A 19,481-nucleotide genomic window follows, 5' to 3' on the forward strand; every position below is an offset into this window, starting at 1 on the left:
CCTAAACTCATCAAGTGAGAAATGGAAACTCGAAATAAGCAAAATCTAAAGCACGGGGAGGTTGATGAATCCCTAGAGTTGGTGGCACTAGATGATGCTCATCTAGAGAGGAGGGTGAGAATAGGCACAAGAATGGAGCCCAAGGTGAGTTCACAGTTGAAACGACTACTCGTCGAGCACAAGAACGTCTTCATTTGGAGTCACGAAGACATGCCCCAGATCGATAAATATGTGATCAAAAGCCTTTTCAGTAAACCCCGATGTCAAGAAGATTCAGAAAAAATAGAGAAGTTTCAATACTATGAAGTACGTCGCAATTGCATAGGAGCTTCAATATAGTCCTGGTCCAGAAGTTGAATGGCAAGTGGAGAATGTGCGTCAACTTCACCAAACTGAACAAAACATACCCCCAAGATAGCTTCCCCTCACCACGTATTGACTTGATCGTTGATTCAACACCCAGACAAAGAATGTTAAGCTTCATGGATGCCTACTCTGGATACAGCCAAATCCGGATGAGTCCTGGTAATGAGGAGAAAATCACTTTTGTGATGGACCAGGGATTGTACTACTATCGAGTAATGCCTTTAAGCTAAAGAATGTCGGGTCGACCTATCAGAGGTTGGTAAACAGGATGTTTAAGGAGCAAATCAGGCTTAACATGGAAGTCTACATAGACGATTTGCTCATCAAGAGCATAGAACTAGAGCAGCACACCAACAATTTACAAGAAGCCTTCACGGTCCTTAGAATTATAAAATGAAGCTTAGCCCCATGAAATGCGCCTTTGGAGTAGAGTCAAGGAAATTTCTCGGCTTCATGGTCTGAGAAAAGAGGCATTAAGGCTAATCTGGAGAATATCTAAGCCATTATCAACATGAAGTCTCCTAATACCCTTAATGAGGTGCAGAGATTAGGGGGAAGGATCACAGTGCTCAACATATTCGTTTTCAATTTGATGAACAAGTGCTTGCCATTTTTTTAAGTGCTGTGAATGGTCCACGAATAAAATGAGAGTGTGAAGAAGCGTTCACTTGGCTCAAGGAGTACCTATTGAACCCTCCATTTCTGAGTCAAAATTTATGAGGAGAAACCCTATACCCATATTCATCCGTCACGATAGAGGCTATGTCAACAGCATTGCTACATCAGGTATGGATGATGCAGCACTACCATGGGCATTGATCACCAAAACGTTGGAGACCCCAATCATTGCGCTCGAAGTCTCATAAGTGAGGGTGGGAGTACCTGAATGGGCACAAGGGATAACCAAGTTCATAACCACCAGGGAACTACTGAGTGAAAAAGAAGAGGCGAGGAAGATGAAGAATAGGGTGGCCAGATTCACCTTCTTCAATGGAACACTGTACAAGCAAGGATTCTCCTCTCCCCTCCTGAGGTGTATCTCACCGGAAGAAACCCAGTACGTAATGGCTGAGAGACACAAAGAAGTATGCGAGAATCACTTGGGTAGAAGAACCCTGGCGGGAAAAGTCATGAGAGCTGGTTATTATTGGCCCCAAGCCTCCAAAGACACAGAATGATTCATTAAGAAATGCACGAAGAGCCAAATACATGCACCAATTCCACATTGTCCGCCTAAGGAGCTAACATCGATTACTTCCTCGTAGCCCTCTGCACAATGGGGGTTGAGTATTGTAGGAGCCATGCCCCCCAGGAAAAGGAGGTGTAACTTTCATCATAATCGCAGTGGACTACTTTACAAAGTGGGTGGAAGAGAAACCCTTCACAACAATAACTGGGCCAGCATCACTAGGTTTTGGTGCAAGGTTGTAGTATACTGATTCAACATACCACAAACCGTTATTGTGAATAACGTGCGACAATTCACCTTCAACCACTACCGAGATTGGTGCACAGAGTCTAGCATAATGGCCAAATATCCTTCTCGTGACACCCCTAAGCCAACATGCAAGTCGAAGCAACCAATAAAACTATGGTACGAATGAAGAAGAAACTGGAGGCTAAAGGAGCATGGACAAAAAAGCTCCAAGGGGTGTTGTAGGCATATCTAACCATTATTAAAACCCCGATCGGGGAAGTGAAACAGTGATCCTAGTGGAGGTAGGAATGCCGAGCTATAGAATCATGTGCTTTGACGAATGACTAAACGAAGAGGCATTATGCGAGAATCTAGACCTAATGGAAGAAAGGAGAGAAGCGAAAATAAAGAAAGCGACCAATAAGAGGAAAACATAGCAATACTTCAACAGAAGAGTGAGGCCAATATTGTTCAAAGTAAGGGATTTGGTACTAAAGGAAACAAGAGTGATCTCCCAAGAAGAAGGGAAGGGGCTGAAATGGGAAGGACTGTACGTGTCCATTTGGTCCGCTGTGACTGCATACCAACGACAATGTTCCTTGGCCTCCTTTAGCTCTACTTCCAATCGAGCTACCCGATCCCACCCAATATCTCACTCCGCTTCCAACAACTTGGCCTCGAGGTAACAACGAGTTATCTCCTTTGATTTTTCTAAGTCACTCTGGAGGTAAGACGCATCCACACGGAAGGCCGAGATGCTCCTCTAGAATGAGCAGGAATAAGCATCCGCATGAGCAAAGGTGGCTTCCGCCTCATCCCTCTCGGTGCTCACCTTGGTGACCTCCCGGTGAGCTTGGACCACTAAAGACTACAGTGCACAAGACTCGTCCCCTAGATTGGCCCTTTCATCAATGATCCATGTAGCCAGCGAGTCGACCCCCTAACACAAAATCACAAATTGGTCAACAAAGGAATGACAAGGGACAATAGACTGAAGATGAGTGTTGAGAAAGTTTATTGAGGAAAGACAACTTTTAAGCTTGTCGGCAGTCTCACGAACAAATTTGGTCTAGGCATTATGAGTGCTTGGACTGAACCTAGAAGGACGAGACCTCGATGGATGGGACCCAGAGGGCCAGGGCAATCTGAGAAACCGGGCCTCTAACCCGAGAGGGCGGCCTTAAGCCTCCCAGCTAGCCTAGCTAGTAAGAAAGATAAGGGGAAGGAGCCTGAGATTAAAGATCCACATTCCCGAGAGCGTCGGACCTTTGCTTACTTAGAGGCTCCACGTTACCCACAGGAGGAGTCGGTGGCATGGTCCCTCTAAAGCCATGAGTGAGACAACCTTTGGCTCCGAAGAGGTGTTGAAGGGTGAGAAAGGTGTCGAGACCTTAACCTCACCCAGATCCATGGTCAAGGGATTATCTTGGGACAAAAGCAAGGTCAAAAAGAAGAGTCAGGGTTTCACCTCTAGATACAGTGAAGTGAATAGAGCAAGGGGTGTGAGCACCACCGTCACCAAGGCCCTAGGAAATGCCAACATCCGAGTAGGAAGGCACCTCGGAAGTGGTCACACACACCCCAGCACCAGCGTTCGAAGGTGTAGCGATCTCCACAACATCCTCATGTGTGGACACCTTTGCAACATCCTTGGAAGGAACATCCAGAATGGGTTAGTGAGAACCTCTTGGAACGGGTTTGGTTTGAGAAAGGAACACCTAGTGAGAACCTCTCAGAATGGGTTCCTCCTCGTCCCGACCGAAAGCCTCAGCCAGCCCCTAGTATCCTGGTAGGGTAGAATGCAAATCCAAGGAAAAGTGATGGAGTAGCACACAAGCCTGACCAAGGACATTCAAAACCCAGTGCCATTGCCAAATTGACCTTAACTTGCTCCAAGATGTCTTCAAGGTTGTTTGGGTTGGACAGGTCATGCCAAGTTGATCTACTAGCCCTCGATGATGATTGAGCTCACAGGGACTAGCTAGGACCACTGAGCGGAAAGGGTGCCTCTCGTTCAGGCCCTTGGCAGTTAAGAACTTACGGCCACTAATGCACGACCGGTCCTACATCACTAAGAATTAGTTAATATTAGCTCTAGTCGAAAGAGCATTAGTTCAAACCTCTTCCTAGTGCCACAGTTAAACAAGTTCAGAGAAAACTCCTTGTCTTCTGGAACGACTCCCCACACAGCTCGAACCAGAAACTCTTGACGAATGACCTCACCGGCAGAGAATCCCAACCACTTCCCGACACAAGAAAATAACCTTTTAAACCACTCCTTAATGCGAAAGAAGCAGGGTTCCAGGTGGGCTACTTGGTAGTTGGTACGGGAACGAAAGTTGCACAAGCTGCCGTCATGACATCGTATCCTGGGTATAAAAAAAACACCCTAGCAATAAAATCGGGGTATTCCTCATCCTTAGTTCCCAGGACTAGGTGCCATAGGATGCAGCACGATAGGAGAATCCTCCACACGTTAGGATGGAGCTGCGAAGGGGCCAACGCGAGGTAATCCAAAACATCTCGAATGGGATGGTAGAAAGGAAGTCATAGCCCGTTCGAGAACATAAAGGGCTACAATGCGACCTTCTCAACATATCCCTTGAGTCAACAGCCCCACGGCAAGCCCCCTGTACTTCCAAGATGATGGAGTCAGGCACTCCGTAGGAATTCCTCACAACATCTAGGTCCAACGAGGCAGTGGTCATAGACCAATGGTATCCTTCCAAATACCGAGGATTGTTCTGGATAGAAGCCCCAGGGTTTTTGGGAGATCCCTTAAGACGTCACGAATGCGAGCCTCGAGATGAAAAATGGTAGGTGTTCATGGGTGTCATTTGCAACCGAGGGAAAAATCGGAAAAACTTGTCGAAGAGAAGGTAAGAACAGTAGAGAGTTGTAGGAAATAGTTGATAAAAATCGGGACTTGAAGTTTAAATAGGAGGACAATGTTGATTGGATGACTCTTAGTAGGAAAGTGACAAGTGTCACCAGAAAGAAAACGTTAGCGGCAAAAGCCATTATCCCCATTGCACGAAGAGATGTGGGAGCCTGGTCGTCACACATTACCCCAGGCATGGGAGCGTGTACCACCTTAGACAATGAATACGGGTCACTGAAGCATTGCTAGGTAAAAAATGAAATTCTCACCACACATGTACGGTAGGAATTTACGGGATAACTAGATGGAAAAATATTTCCCTAGTCAGAATAGGCCCGATATATCTTACAAAGGACCCTAAACGAAGCACCACAGGCCCAGCAAGTATCACACAAAGGATCAGGCTGTATAATCGCATAGAGACATCAATATATTCGAATCACATTAATTATGAACTGATGAGGCAATCATCGAGGGAATCTCAGACCTTCCTAAAGAGGATAAACATCCAAGATGCTCGCGATGGTGTTTCCTTCTTTGGCCTATCCAAGGCCCGATATTTAGCACCTCTTAAATTAATAGAGAGGATCATGCTACTATAATATCCTTATTGGTCATGTGAACATCTATATAATTGACACCAATTGGTGATTTGAGGTAATTCTTTACGACCCCATTGATTTCATGTTTCACTATTATAAATATTGACTGCGGCATCGGAGGTGTTTCCAACCCACCAAGCCCCCATTCTTCTTTTGGTCCAAGTTGATTGAGTTTGTCTGCAGTAATGTGAAACACATTCTTAACAAGAGTTTTCTACAGCCTGAAACTATCCTTATTTTCAGGTTTTTATGCCCTCAGGCAATGCCAGTACAGCGAACCAGTCCTGGTAGAGGACAGGGAAAATAAATGCATGCAGTGCAAGCAAATCAAGAGTGTACGCCCTTACTTCAGGAGAATTCAAAGAGGACATCTTATAAACTCAGGAAGCAGACGTACCCTGACTTTAGTAATTAGTTAAGAATTTAAGGAGCATAGTGTAAGTGGCAAGTTGTTCGGTCATTTCAGGATGAGTTGAATTATTACAACATTACACGAGTATCCTATTTGACTCGAGTGGAACCAAGTCATTTGTGTCCACTACGTTTTCTAGGATAAGTGGTCTTCAGGCAGAACCAATGTAGCAAAATATTTATGTAGCATTACCTAATGAAGAGACAGTTTTTGCACCAAGATGGTTGCAAGTCACTTGGAGATAGGCGAAACTCTCTTGAAAGCGGATCTGCTAGAATTTGGTTTATTGTGTTTCAATGTCATCTTAGGCATGGATGAGTTATTTAGGCATTTTGAAAATATAGATTGCCAATAGAATACGGTAACATTCCGAGTGCTTGGAATGGAAGTTAGAGTATTCCGTGATAGCAAGTTGCAATCAATGTCGAGAGTAATTACCTCGCTACAAGCCAATAAGGAGTTGGTAAGCAGGGCTAAAGCCTATTTAGCACATTTACTACTTGAGGAGAAAGAGCCTAAGGAGGTATGAGGCATACCAATAATAAAGGAATTCCCAGAAGTGTTCGGAGAATTTTCAGTTTCTATGCATAAACCACCCTATAGGATAGCCCCAACTGAGTTAAAGAGTAAATAGAAGGAATTACTGACAAAAAGATTTATTAGGCGAAGTATATCTCCTTGGGGAGTGACGGTGCTACTTTTTAAAAAGAAAGATGAGATCTTTAGGATGTACATCGATTATCGGGAGTTGAAGAAGATGACCAAAAACAATAGATACCCCTTGCCAAGAATAAATGACTTGTTTGACCAGTTGAGGATTAAGGAGGACAACATACCAAAAACAACATTTCAGACGAGGTATGGCCATTTTGAGCTTGTGATGATGCCATTTGGGTTAGCTAACACCACAACAACATTCATGGATATTATGAACAAGATGTTCTGTCCATTCTCGGATATGTTTGTGGTGGTGTTCATAAATGATGTTTAATATATTCCAAGAATGCCAAGGATCATGACGATTACTCGAGAATGGTGTTAGGAATATTTTTGAACAAAGATTTAAAATCCAACTTTGTTTCCTTTCCACCAAAGTCATTTCTTTCTTTGCATCCCATCCTTCTAAGAACACGAGCCTAGTGTAAGAATTTTGAAAGTAGAATAACTTGTAATTGGGAGTCAAAATGCCTATTTTCTTTATTTTCATCATTCTAGTTGTTATGGACATATTTCACCGCCACCACCTCACGATCACCTACAACCAAAGTGTAGAGACCGCATGGGTCTGAGGGAATGTCTCCGATGCCTAAATCAGTAATTTGAGGATAATAATGATAATAACAATAATCCAATCCCTTTACTTACCTAGGTTTTTCCCTATATATACAGTTTCGTGATCTATCTTTATTCTGCCATGGATAATGGTGATCTTTTATTCAAATTTAGAGATGACGATTCATCTCTTAGCAGATTCGAATAATAACCTCATTTATCTTTTGCCATTGACTGGATAGCTACCCCGTCAGTATTAGCTTATCCGGTCATTATCGGCCATGGGCTGGTTTCCTTTGCACTGGGCTGGGCTCCTCGGTTATGATATAGGTTTTAATCATTGGTAAGGGCCAAAACCCATCTTAGGGGCTAACCGATTGGGATATCCTCTCCAGTTAACCTGCAAAGTCTCATTGCGCATGGCGTGATGGGACTTAATTATTAGGTATCGTTTCTTTCTTCGAGGCGTGTTAGTACGCCGCTTCATTTTCTCTTCTCGGGCACGTCAACCGTCACCTCATTTCAACTCCTATTTATTTCCCATTTTCCCTTTTCTTTTGGTCTTTCGTCACGCTTCTTGCTTTCCACTTCTTCTCTGAGTTCTTGCACTTCTCTTCTCTGGATTCTTGCATTCCCTTTCCCTCTCTGAGTTCTTTGACTCTTTGCAATTTCTTTCAATCCTTCCATGGCTTCCTCTTCTTCCAAGGGTAAGGTTGTTGCTACTCCGAACTCTTCACCACCCTGCGACTTTCCTCCCCAACTCATCATTGCTCTGTCGGCTTCCATTTTTGTGGGTTCTCGTTGGTCTTCCGTCGTCACTGCACGTGAGTTGAAGAACGCTAGGAATAATCTCAACATCCCTAATTTCGTTGAGTTGAAAGCTCTAGCCCCCAACCAGAAACCTATCGACTCCAAAGGTATGGCTATCTTTGTTGCCCTTTATCTCGCTATGTTCACCATGGGACTTTGTCTGCCTTTTGTGCTCCCTGTTCGCGACTTGCGAGACGTCCTAGGGCTTGCTCCCGCTCAGTTGGTGCCCAACGCATGGAGGATCTTGATGGCCTACTGCGTTTTGTGGCGACGGGTGCTGGAACCCATGGGCGATGAGTACCTAGACCTAACAGCCCGTGAGTTTTTATCTCTTCACGGGTTTAGGCATTTGAATGGTAATTTATGCAGTTTTAGAGCTCGTCGAGCCTTGGTTGATTTAGAGCGCAAGTACTCTCATGTGAAGGAGTGGACCAATACAATTTTCTTTATTGCTGGCTCTGGCTGGGAGTTTCCCCCCGATAAAGTTCCTAATCTGAAATTTCCCATTAGGATCAGTTGGTGTCTTGTCCCTGACAGGGATGACTACAAAGTGATTCTTTCAACTAGTGAGGAGGCCCGTGTTAGGCTGGTAGATTCCTAGGTTCAAACCCACCCTAGCCTGTGCCTCTCGGATGCACTTTTAACCCCAGTAACATTGAGAGGTTCGTTCCCAGTCGGGCCCATGTTTTGGGGTGTGAATTTTTTGGTGCTCCCCCGCTGGCGGGAGATTTGAAAAAGAAGAAACATCCTGACAAAGGCGGGATGAAACAAAGAAATGTTAAAAAAGCTCGTGTCCCGCCTCGCTCCGATGAGTCCATCTCATCCAAAGGTGGTGTTCTACTTCCCTTAACGGTGGGCGGGGATACAAAATTGGTACCTCCCAAAAAACAGAGTAGGACCAAGTTGAGTTCTTCTCAGGAGTTGCTGAGTAATACTGTCCCCCAGAAAGGTGGGAGCACCAAGGTGGCCACTTCTCAGGAAGAACTAAGTGTTATGGAGCCACTACCTCTTTCTTTGGATGACGTAATGTTGTAGGCCGAGAAAGACCTTGATAGTATACTTGCCGCAGAGGCGGCCACCAAAGCTACTGCATAGCCTTCGATGGCTCCTACTGATAATTCCCGACAGCAATGCGAGGATACTCCAGTGGACGAAGACATTCTTGTTTTGAACCTTGTTCTCCTCACAATGCCACCATCTGTTCCTGCAAGCTTCCCGCCCTTTGTAGCTTCTACGCCTTTACTGACCTCGCACCTGCCAATTGTTTTTGTGCCTTGTGATGGTCCTTTGGATCTACCTAGATTGGAGGGAGGCGAAGAGGGGAGTGCTCAAGAGTTAGTTGCGGCGCTTAGTTCCCCCATTGCCTCAACGACTTCAGGTGGGGTTACTTCGGATTTGCCTTTGTTTTTCCAACCCTCTCCCTCGTTAGTGGCAGCAAGGTTTCGATTCCTTCTCCGCCTTTTAGTGTGTCTCCTCGAGGGAGTGGCGATGCATCTTTGTCAACTCCTGAGAGGGGTCTCGGGACCGATCAGGCTGTACCCTACCAGGATGAAACTAGTGAGATTGGGAAGGCCAAAGACTGCTTGGTCCCTCTTGTTGAACCAACTGTTTGCCGCCCTTTATTCGTTGCCAATGAAGCTGCTTTTCCTCAGGGGGATTTTGCTAACGTCTCCTGGCCGGCTGTCAACCCAAGGGGCTCTTCTAGCTTTTATCTAGTGGCTTTCCCGGCCTCCCTACATACTCGCCGAGCTGAGGCTATCAATGCCTTTGTTCAATAGCTTTGTGGTGTTTTTGCACCGGTATTGTTACGTTCTCATTAATACTTTGGTCAATAATTTCCGAAGAGTATGTTTTTAATCCTTCTTTTCCCTTTTTTTTAGGGTATTAATCATCTTGTTGTCGGCCTGGAGGATGATTATGCATTTGGAGGGCAAGAAAAACCAACTGGCTGACGAGTTGGCTCTTTTTGAAGCTCGCTCTCATTCTTCTGATGACGAGTTGGCTGCTCTTCACACCCAAGTTGCTTCGCTCCAAGAAGAGCTGGCAACTTCTTCTGTGGATGCTGACCACTATCGTCAGGAGGTGGTAGCAATTAGGAAAGAACGTGATGACCTTGCTATTCGCCTGAATGAAGCAGAGGGAGCTGTGCGTGAGAGGGACAACTTGGTTGCCCAGGCAGAAGTTTTTAAGAAAGAACGTGATGAGTTGGTTGCTTAGGTGGAGCGTGTTTTGAAACAGCGGGATGGCTTTACTGCCAGCTTTGATCGCACGAACTTAGAAATCGAAGGATTGGCTAAGTCCAAATCTAAATATGCTTCTTGCCTAGCCTCTCTTGGAGATGAAAAGATGGAGTTACTTATAAAGCTGGGGGCGGCTAAAGGGACAAAAGTTGAAGTCGAGAAAAACTTGGCTGAGGTGAATGGCCTTTTTAAAAACAGCGATCTCCAATCCCTTCACCTTGACAAGGTTGTTAAGTCTGCCAAGAAAACAATTTCTATCCTGGAACGCCAATTGGCTGAGATGGGATCTTCTTTGTAGGATTCTCAGAATGACCTTAATCAGGTTCTTCCCCAGTTGGCTGCTGCCCCCAAGATTCGATTACGAGCCTGGGGTATAGGCTTTAAGTTGGGGGTAAAACAACTTCGTGAGCTTCTTCTTCGGGAACCCACAACGAACCTGCACACCTTAGAATGGAAGTCTTTTTAGGCTAGTGAGGTTGCCCTTCATTTTTATGACTCCCTCGGTAGGGTTGAGATGCCTGACGCTTTTCGCCGCCCGTCCTGACGCTTTCTAAGTTTGGAGCTTTTTCTTTTAATTAGAGATTTTTTCCTTTCTCTCTCTTTTTTTTTTTTTTTATAAAAAAACCTTGTAAATGACTGAATTTTGGAACCCTCTCTCTTTTACATATTGGACTTTTTTAAGCCCTCTTTGTGGCTTTTGAATCTTGTTTGTTGGCTGTGAAACATTCATTGTTGCTTCTGTATAATGATATCAGTTCATGCTATTCGTTCCCTATGTATTGGCTTTGTGTTGTTCTTGACTACGAGTGTTACATCATCTATCAGTAGGAGCTTCTTTTGAACTCCTTTAACCCTTTAGGGCTAGCGGGAGAGTTCATCCACCACATCGTCTTCTTGCGAGGAGGTATTAACAGGAGGTTTCTTCGACCGTTTTTACCCTTAAGTTCTTAGGCTCGTGGGAGAGTTCCTCCATCACATCGCCTTATGGCGAGAAGGTGTTAACGGGAGGTTTCCTCTACCGTTTTAACCTTTAAGCTTTTAGGGTCGTGGGAGAGTTCCTCCACTACGTCGCCTTATGGCGAAAAGGTGTTAACGAGAGGTTTCCTCTACCATTTTAACCTTTAATTTTTAGGGTCGTTGGAGAGTTTCTCCACCACGTTGCCTTATGGCAAGAATGTGTTAACGGGAGGTTTTCTCTACCGTTTTAACCTTTATGTTTTTAGGCTCGTGGGAGAGTTTATCGACCACGTCACCTTGTGGCGAGAACGTATACACGGGAGGTTTCCTCTACCGTTTTAGCCTTTGAGTTTTTAAGGTTGTGAGAGAGTTCCTCCACCACGTCGCCTTATGGCAAGAAGGTGTTAACGGGAAGTTTCCTCTACCGTTTTAACCTTTCAATTGTTAGGCTCATGGGAGAGTTCCTCGACCACGTCGCCTTACGGCAAGAATGTATAAATGGGAGGTTTCCTCTACTGTTTTAACCTTTTGAGTTTTTAGGCTCGTGGGAGAGTTCCTCTACCATGTCGCCTTATGGCGGGAAGGTGTTAACGGGAGGTTTCCTCTACCATTTTAACCTTTAAGTTTTTAGGCTCGTAGGAGAGTTTCTCGACCAAGTTGCCTTATGGCGAGAACGTTTACAAGGGAGGTTTCCTCTACCGTTTTAACCTTTGAGTTTTTAGGCTCATGGGAGAGTTCCTCGACCACGTCGCCTTCTTCTTTTATATATATATATATATATATATATATTATCTTGGATACTTATTGAAAAGCCAAAGGGAGCAAAACAAGAGAAAGGGTGGACAAAGTGTGCTGGCATTTATTAAAAGCGATATTCATATGTAAATCAACAAACGAAATAAGAGAAAACTACATATCTTTACTTTAAACGCAGTACTTTCGCAAGTCCTCTGTGTTCCATGGGTGAGGTAGATGGTGTCTTGTGGCATCCTTGAGGTGGTAAGTCCCGGGCCTGTGGCTTGCCACTACAACGTAAGATCCCTCCCACCGAGGGCCTGATTTCCCTTCTTCTCCCGAGGTCACGCCAGTTTCCTTTAGCACTAAGTCGCCTGCTTTGAATGACCTAGGTCTCACTCATTTGTTGAAGTACTGCTCCACCTTCTTCTTAGAAGCTGCAACTCTAACTTCTGCATGTGCCCTTATCTCCTCTAAGAGGTCTAGGATTTCTTCTAACTCTGCTATGTTTGCCTCTGGATCAAAATTTCTTCTTCTGTGGCTTGGTAACCCGACCTCTACTGGTGCCATCACCTCACTTCCATAGGCTAGGGCAAAGGGTGTTTGGCCTGTTGAGGTTTTTGCTGTCGTTATGTAAGCCCACAAAATTCCTAGGAGCTTGTCGGCCCATAGCCTTTTTCTGGCGCCTATCTTCTTTTTTAGTATTCCCATGATGGTTTTATTAGTTACTTCCACTTGTTTGTTTGCCTGGGAATGGCTTGGGGAAGAGTACTTGACCTTGATTCCTAGCTCTACACACCATTGACGATAATGTTCGGAGTCGAATTGCCTCCCGTTATCAAAAATGATACACTGAGGTATCCCGAACCTGCATATTACAGCCTTCCATAGCAACTTTGCTATGCTTTGAATAGTTATTGTAGTCATTGCCTCAGCTTTTGCCCACTTTGTAAAGTAGTCGACAGCTGCAATGATGAATTTGGTTCTTCCTTTGCTAGGGGGTATTGGGCCTACCAAGTCTACTCCCCATTGGGCGAACGGCCATGGGGACGTTATGGACCGCAACTCTTCAGGGGGTGCACCTTGAATTAGTGCATGAATCTGGCATTGAACACATTTTCTTGCAAACTCTTTCGTATCTTTGAGTGCATTTGGCCAATAGTACCCTGCCCTTACAATCTTTGCGGCGAGAGATCGTCCTCCTGAGTGACTCTTTTAAATCTCCTCATGTACTTCCCTCATCACATACTCAGCTTCTTCTTCCGTCACGCATCGCAACAATGGGTTTGAGAAACCCTGCCTGTAGAGTACCCCGTCAATGAAGGTAAACCTGGTCGCCCTACTTTTTAACTTTATCGCCTCTTCCAATGGTGAGGGAAGTTCTTCTGTCTCCAAATACTTTTTTATATTAGTAGCCCATCCTAGCGTGTTCCCCTTGATATGTAAACTTTCTTCTCCTATCGCTAGTCTAGCCATTGCTTGTAAATCAACCTTCCATAGTAGTGTTTCTTCTTGCTTTGCTGAAGCCGTGCATGCCAATCGGTCAGCTTTGGATTTGTCTCCTCGAGGTATCTTCTCGATTCGAAAGTACTTGAGATTTTTGCTTTGTTCCTGTACTTGGTGAAGGTATTTTATCAACTTGGATCCCCTCGCCAAATACTCCCATGTGATTTGCCCAACTACCACTTGTGATTTGGCTTTCATCTCGACTTCTTCGCCTCCTAATACCCTCGTGATCGCCAAAACGGCGAGTACTGCTTCATATTCAGCTTCGTTGTTTGTCACCTTGAACTCCAATCGTACTGTGTGGTATAATTCTTTCCCCTCACTTGTTACTATGTACACCCCAACTCCTCCACCTGCCCGGCAGGCTAACTCATCTACATACACCTGCCATGGATTCTTCTTGGGTGGCTTGTGGACTTCTTCTTTGAAATGGAGAACTCTGCTAAAAAATTGACTAGTATCTGCCCCTTCACAACGCTTTTCGGTATGTAGTTGATGTCGTATTCACTTAGTTCAATTGACCATTTGACTAATCGTTCTGAGATGTCTAGTTTCTGCAACACTTTTTGTAAAGGCGACAAAGTTATTACCCTTATTGGGTGGGCTTGGAAATAAGGTCGTAATCGCCTTGCTGCTACTACCACGGCCAAGGCGACCAACTCCACTTTTGGATATCTGGTCTCTACTCCTCTCAATGCTCTGCTTATGTAATACATTGGCTTTTGCTCCTTCCCTTACTCTCGTGCCAATGCAGCAAATACTGCGTCTAGAGTTACTGCTAAGCATAATGACAGTGGCTCTCCCGGCTTGGTGTGATTGAGCAATGGTGGCTTAACTAGATACTCTTTCAACTGAGAAAATGCTTCTTCGCACCTAGCATCCCACTCTCGTGCTTTTTTAAACAACTAAAAGAAAGGAAGACATTTATCCGTTGATCAGGATACAAACCTGTTCAGAGCTGCGATCTTGCCCTCCAATTTCTGTACTTCGTTCAAGTTCATGGGCGACTTCATGCTTTGAGTTTCTCAGGGTTTGCTTCGATTCCTCTCTCTTACACCATAAAACCGAGGAACTTTCCCGACTCTACTCCAAATGCGCACTTTGTTGGGTTGAGCTTCATTTGGTAATGTCATAAAACTTGAAAAGCCTCTCTGAGGTCTTCTATGTTTTGGTCAAACTCCTTACTTTTTACTAGATGATCATCGACGTACACCTCCATGCTCCTTCCGATTTGGTCTTTAAACATTTTGCTTACCAACCTTTGGTAGGTTGCCCCAGTGTTCTTCAAGCTGAAAGGCATCACTTTATAGCAATATAGTCCCCGGTCAGTTATAAAGGCAGTTTTCTCCTGATTAGCATTCTTCATTTTATTTGATTGTATCCAGAGTAGGCATCCATAAAGCTTAACATTTTATGCTCTACTATTGCGTCTACTATCAGGTCTATCATTGGTAATGGGAAGCTATCTTTTGGGCAAGACTTGTTGAGGTCGGTAAAATCCACACATATTCACCACTTCCCGTTGGAGTTTTTTACTAACACCACATTAGACAGCCACTTTGGATAATGTGGTTCTTTGATGAATCCAGCTACCAATAACCGATCCACCTGCTCTGCGATTGGTTCGTACTTCTCAGTACTAAAGTTTCTTTTCTTTTGCTTTACTGGGCGTACTTTTGGGTCTACGTTCAACTCATGTTCGATGACTTCCTTGCCTATCCTGGGCATATCTTTATGACTCCATGCGAATACATCTTTATGGTTTAGAAGGAAATCTATTAGTTGTTGTCTTTTCTTTTGTGCCAATTTTGTCCCGATTTTCACATGGCTTTCGGGATGGTTTTGCTCAAGGGTGACTAGCTCTAGAGGCTCATCTGCCTCTCCATGCTTCAGTGTATCTTCGTCCCTAGTCTCTAACTCTGTCGCCATTACCTGCGGTCCCAACGGAAGGATCGTATGCTTTTCAGAATCCACCATACTGACCTCCTTTTGCCCTTGTCTGAGCTCCTGCACATAACACTCTTTGGCCAAGACTTGCTCACCACATACTTTGCATATTGCTCTTGGTCCGTGTACCTCGCCTGTTGGGAACTTCATCTTTAGATGATAGGTTGAGGTAATGGCCTTTAATGCATTCAACGTGGGCCACCCAATGATCGCATTATATACCGACCGAGTTCTCACTACTAAAAAGTCAGTCATCGTCGTGGCGATATAAGGGTCTGTGCCCATAGATACTGGTAACGTAATGGACTCCATTAATTGTACTACATCTCCAATGAACCCTTTCAGTGTAGTTGGTGTTGGTTTCAACTGTTCTTTGCCGATTCCCATTTTGCTAAAAGCATCCCAGAACAAGCTATCTGCCAAACTTCCGCTATCAATCAGTATTCTCCTGGTGGTAAAATTTGCCACCAACATCGTTGCTACCAAATCATCATCGTGGGGGTACACAACCCCTCGACAATCTTCCTCGTTGAAAGATATCGTGGGGGATCCTTGTACTCGGGGCTGTTTGACTGGCTTCTCTACGTTATAGATTTCTTCATACCTTGCCCACCTTGCATAGGTCTTTCTCCCTAAGGAAGTTAGGCCACCTCCTGCATATCTGCCAGCAATAGTGTGTATCTCGCCCACAGGTTGGTTTCTTCGATTTTCATTTGCTCTCACTTTTCGGTCCCTAGGTTCATTTGACCTCCTCTCCCTTTTAGATGATTTCTGTCGCTTGGGGCTCTTACTTCTTCTTTTCTTGTACTCATTTTTCCTTTCGTTTGTTCACCGTGGGGAGTCATGTTTTGGGTGATCAATCGTTCTAACTCGCCATTGTTCCTCATTTCTTCTACTTTTCGTTTTAGGTTGTAACAGTCCTCGGTTCTGTGTCCCCTTGTCTTATGATAAGTGCAGTACTTCTCGGTTTGCCGTTCTTTCTCAGCTGGTTCTTCTTCTTTTGTCTTTTTTGAATAGTGTACATAACCGCCATTATGCCTTCTTACACTACCATCCCGCTTTGACTCTTGCTGGTCTCTCTTCGCCCTTTGTCCTCCATCTCGGTCTTTCCTCTGTCCTCCTTTTATTTCCCGCTCACTCCTTCTTTCTGGTTGGGTGGTCAAGGCAATTAAGGTGTCTTCAGCATTAACAAAATCATCAACTCTATCCGTGAACTCTCATAAGGTAGAAGGGATTTTTCGGGCCAGCTCGGCCATAAAAGGGCTCCTTGGCCAAATACCTCCCAATAGAGCTACTAGCATGATTTTCTTCCCTTGGTCATCGGTCGTCATCTTTTCTTTATTGAAGCGAGTTAAATACGCTTTCAAGCTTTCATCCTCCCTTTGTTTGACAGTCAATAAGTAGGCGACGGGTCTCCTGCATTTTCTACTCACCATGAATTGGGTCAAAACTGTTGGCCTAGCTCTTCGAAACACTCGATGGAGTTTGGTTGCAGTGCACCAAACCATCCTCTCGCCGATCCCCCTAGAGTTAGAGGGAAAGCTCTACAAGCAATTGCCCCCAAGAACCCGTGAAGCATCATATGAGCTTTGAAAGTCTCAAGGTGCTCCACGAGATCTTTCGAGCCATCGTATAGGTCCATTGTCGGGACTTTAAATTTTACGGGCAGGGGCATCACCAGGATTTTAGTAGAAAACGATAGATTTGTACTTGTTAGCAATTGATCTACCGAAGAAGACGTTCCTATCTTCTTGGCCATCTCCTCATATTTGTCCATCAAGCAACGCACGTCGTGGTGTAATTTCTTTGCTTCCTCGCTCATGGGCTTTCCCACACTATTTGCCTCCATCTCTACTCTGTCAGCTTGACTGGGTGTCGCATCCTTGCCTGATGGCCTATTTCTTGACTTAAGAGTCTCATTTTACTTACGTAAGGAATTCATCTCCGTGGTAAGCTTTTTTATCATCTCCTCCATTTCCGTGATCTTCTCCTCCATGTTTTGTGAAGTTTCTCATTGATCTCTAGTTGCCTGAGATCAAGTAGTGATGGGCATGTGAAAAGCACGCAAAATGTGATACTTAATCAATCCCACAGACGACACCAACTGTTATGGACGTGTTTCACCGCCACCACCTCACAATCACTTGCAACCAAAGTGTAGAGAGCATGGGGGTATGAGGGAACGCCTCTGATGCCTAAGTCAGTAATTTGAGGATAACAATGATAATAACAATAATCTGGTCCCTCTACCTACCTGGGTTTTTTCCTTTATATAGAGCTCTGTGATCTATCTTTATTCCCTCATGGATAGTGGTTATCTTTTATTCAAATTCAAATTTAGAGATGAGGATTCTTCTCTTAGCAGATTTGAATAATAACCTCATTGATCTCTTACCATTGACTGAATAGTTACCCCGTCGGTATTAGCTTATCCAGTCGTTACCGGCCATGAGCTGGTTTCCTTTGCACTGGGCTGGGCTCCTCGGTTATGATATGGGCTTTAATCGTTGGTAAGGGCCCATCTTAGGGGCTAACCGGTTGGGATATCATCTCCACTAGTCTTAGTTTTTAACAACGTTGCAGAGGAATTACTTATAATTTTTAATTTTTCATGTAATTACCCGAATGGTTTGAATGTCTCACATGACATCTAGAGCAAATTGCTTATATTTATAGAATTATGCTTCTCTATACTCTGTTCGTACTAGAGTAGAGCCATAGAAAATCATTTGTTGTTTCGATTATTTATTTATATCAATTAAAAAGGGGTACGGTAAATAAAAGGATATTAGAGATAGTGTGACTTGATTTTTCATACTAACTTATTTGCAAGTTCTTTTCCACATTTCTTAGGATATCCACCGAGTCCCCAGCCATACAAACTGATAGATATCTATAATTGCTTGCAAGCGGCATGCAAAGTTTATGCACAATTGAAATGCAACATGAGAAACGGTGGGTATCAGTGGGTCGAGGTTCACCTTTGCTTTGACATGCAACAATGCTGCCCATATCAGTTTAGCCAATGCAGTAACAACGATCAGAATTTAGTCAATTTTTCCAACGAGAATATTGTGCACCAAATCAAGGGGTAAGTTTTTCTTTTCTTTTTTTCGTCTCTGTTTTTTTTTCTTTTTCTTTTTTTTAATTGGGGGAGGGAGGTTTTAAACTCCAGACCTTCATTTTGGAGGCCGCAGGTTATACCAATCAGGTCACATGCCTTTGACATTACCTAGCCATTTTTTTATGAGTAATACTATTTTTCTTCTTAAATATTGTCATGCTTAGTGATACTCGTTGATGTGATATATTTTAAATAATTCCATATTTCAACCACTTAAATAATAACCACTGAACATGTGCCATATGAACAATTGTAACTTATGGTGATAAGATTTAAAATAATAAATAATATTTCTTTTTCTTTCTCGCCTTTAGGTTTTTTTTTTTCAAATTTCCATTCAATTTTCTCTATATGCAAGCCATAATTTCATTCTAATTGTTATTTGTTTCTTTTTTCTATCGAAGTAATGTGACTTCTAGGACCATTGGTCCCACTACAGCCACGTAATGGTTAATCCAAATCCAATCCTCTTTGGTGATACGAATAAAAAATGTCAAATGATTAAATCTTGTTGGGACACCAAAATGTATAAAATGTAGAGATAATTTTCCAAGTGATTGAAATATAAAATTATTTAAAATGTGTCAAATCGACAAGTATCCCTAAGCATGACAATATTAATAACATTACTTATAAAGAAAATGGATGGGGAACGAAGGAAAAAAAAAAAAAAAAAAAAAAAAAAGCAAACCCATTATTTTGTCCATTGGGGAATAAAACAAATGCTTTATGGTTGTAACCGCATGATGGGCTGAAAGAACAATTACGAAGTTTCCTTTGACGGTCAAAGCAAATACGAACCTCAACTAGCTGCAGATACCTACCGTATCTCTTGTTCTTGCATATCAATTGTCCATATGTGCGGCGAAGTGCGTGAAACAACGCATTATTGATAGTTTCCCATGTGTATGGCTGGTGTCTTGGTGGACATCCTTAGAAGTGCATGTGGAAAAGAACTTGCAAATCAATTGATATGAAAAATCAAGTGGCACTAACTCGAATATCCTTATTTACAAAACCCATTTGCAATTGTCAAACCAACAGATAAAAAAATAATAATCGAAACAACAAATAATTTAAGCATATCGATGGCTCTATTCTATAAATAAAAACAATTTGCACTGGATGTCATCTGACAAATCTTAATATATGCCAGAAGTTGAAGTCATCATGGGGACCAAGGCTAGGCCAATACTCTTGTAGCTTACTTAA

At 43.5% G+C, this 19,481-nt stretch overlaps 1 protein-coding gene across 1 annotated transcript; it reads right to left on the reverse strand.

Annotated features, from left to right (window-relative positions):
• Positions 1 to 12,091: 12,091 nt before the first annotated feature.
• Positions 12,092 to 14,564, reverse strand: LOC121242287. The gene is made up of 4 exons (XM_041140173.1): positions 14,454 to 14,564; positions 13,937 to 14,103; positions 12,926 to 13,637; positions 12,092 to 12,793 (listed from the first exon to the last, which is right to left on the reverse strand). The coding sequence occupies exons 1-4, from the start codon at positions 14,562 to 14,564 to the stop codon at positions 12,092 to 12,094; spliced, it is 1,692 nt and encodes a 563-aa protein (XP_040996107.1).
• Between the last annotated feature and the right edge of the window lie 4,917 nt (positions 14,565 to 19,481).

This window comes from Juglans microcarpa x Juglans regia, chromosome 8D (genome assembly GCF_004785595.1).
Source record: "Juglans microcarpa x Juglans regia isolate MS1-56 chromosome 8D, Jm3101_v1.0, whole genome shotgun sequence".
NCBI classification, from domain to species: Eukaryota; Viridiplantae; Streptophyta; class Magnoliopsida; order Fagales; family Juglandaceae; genus Juglans; species Juglans microcarpa x Juglans regia.

Coding starts and splice junctions, on each gene's coding strand:
- LOC121242287 (XM_041140173.1), bottom strand. CDS start 14,564: ATGAAGAATGCTAATCAGGAGAAAACTGCCTTTATAACTGACCGGGGA. Junction 13,638..13,936: donor TTTGCTGCATTGGCACGAGA/GTAAGGGAAGGA, acceptor ATTTTTTAGCAG/AGTTCTCCATTTCAAAGAAG. Junction 12,794..12,925: donor CTGAGTATGTGATGAGGGAA/GTACATGAGGAG, acceptor GTTCAATGCCAG/ATTCATGCACTAATTCAAGG.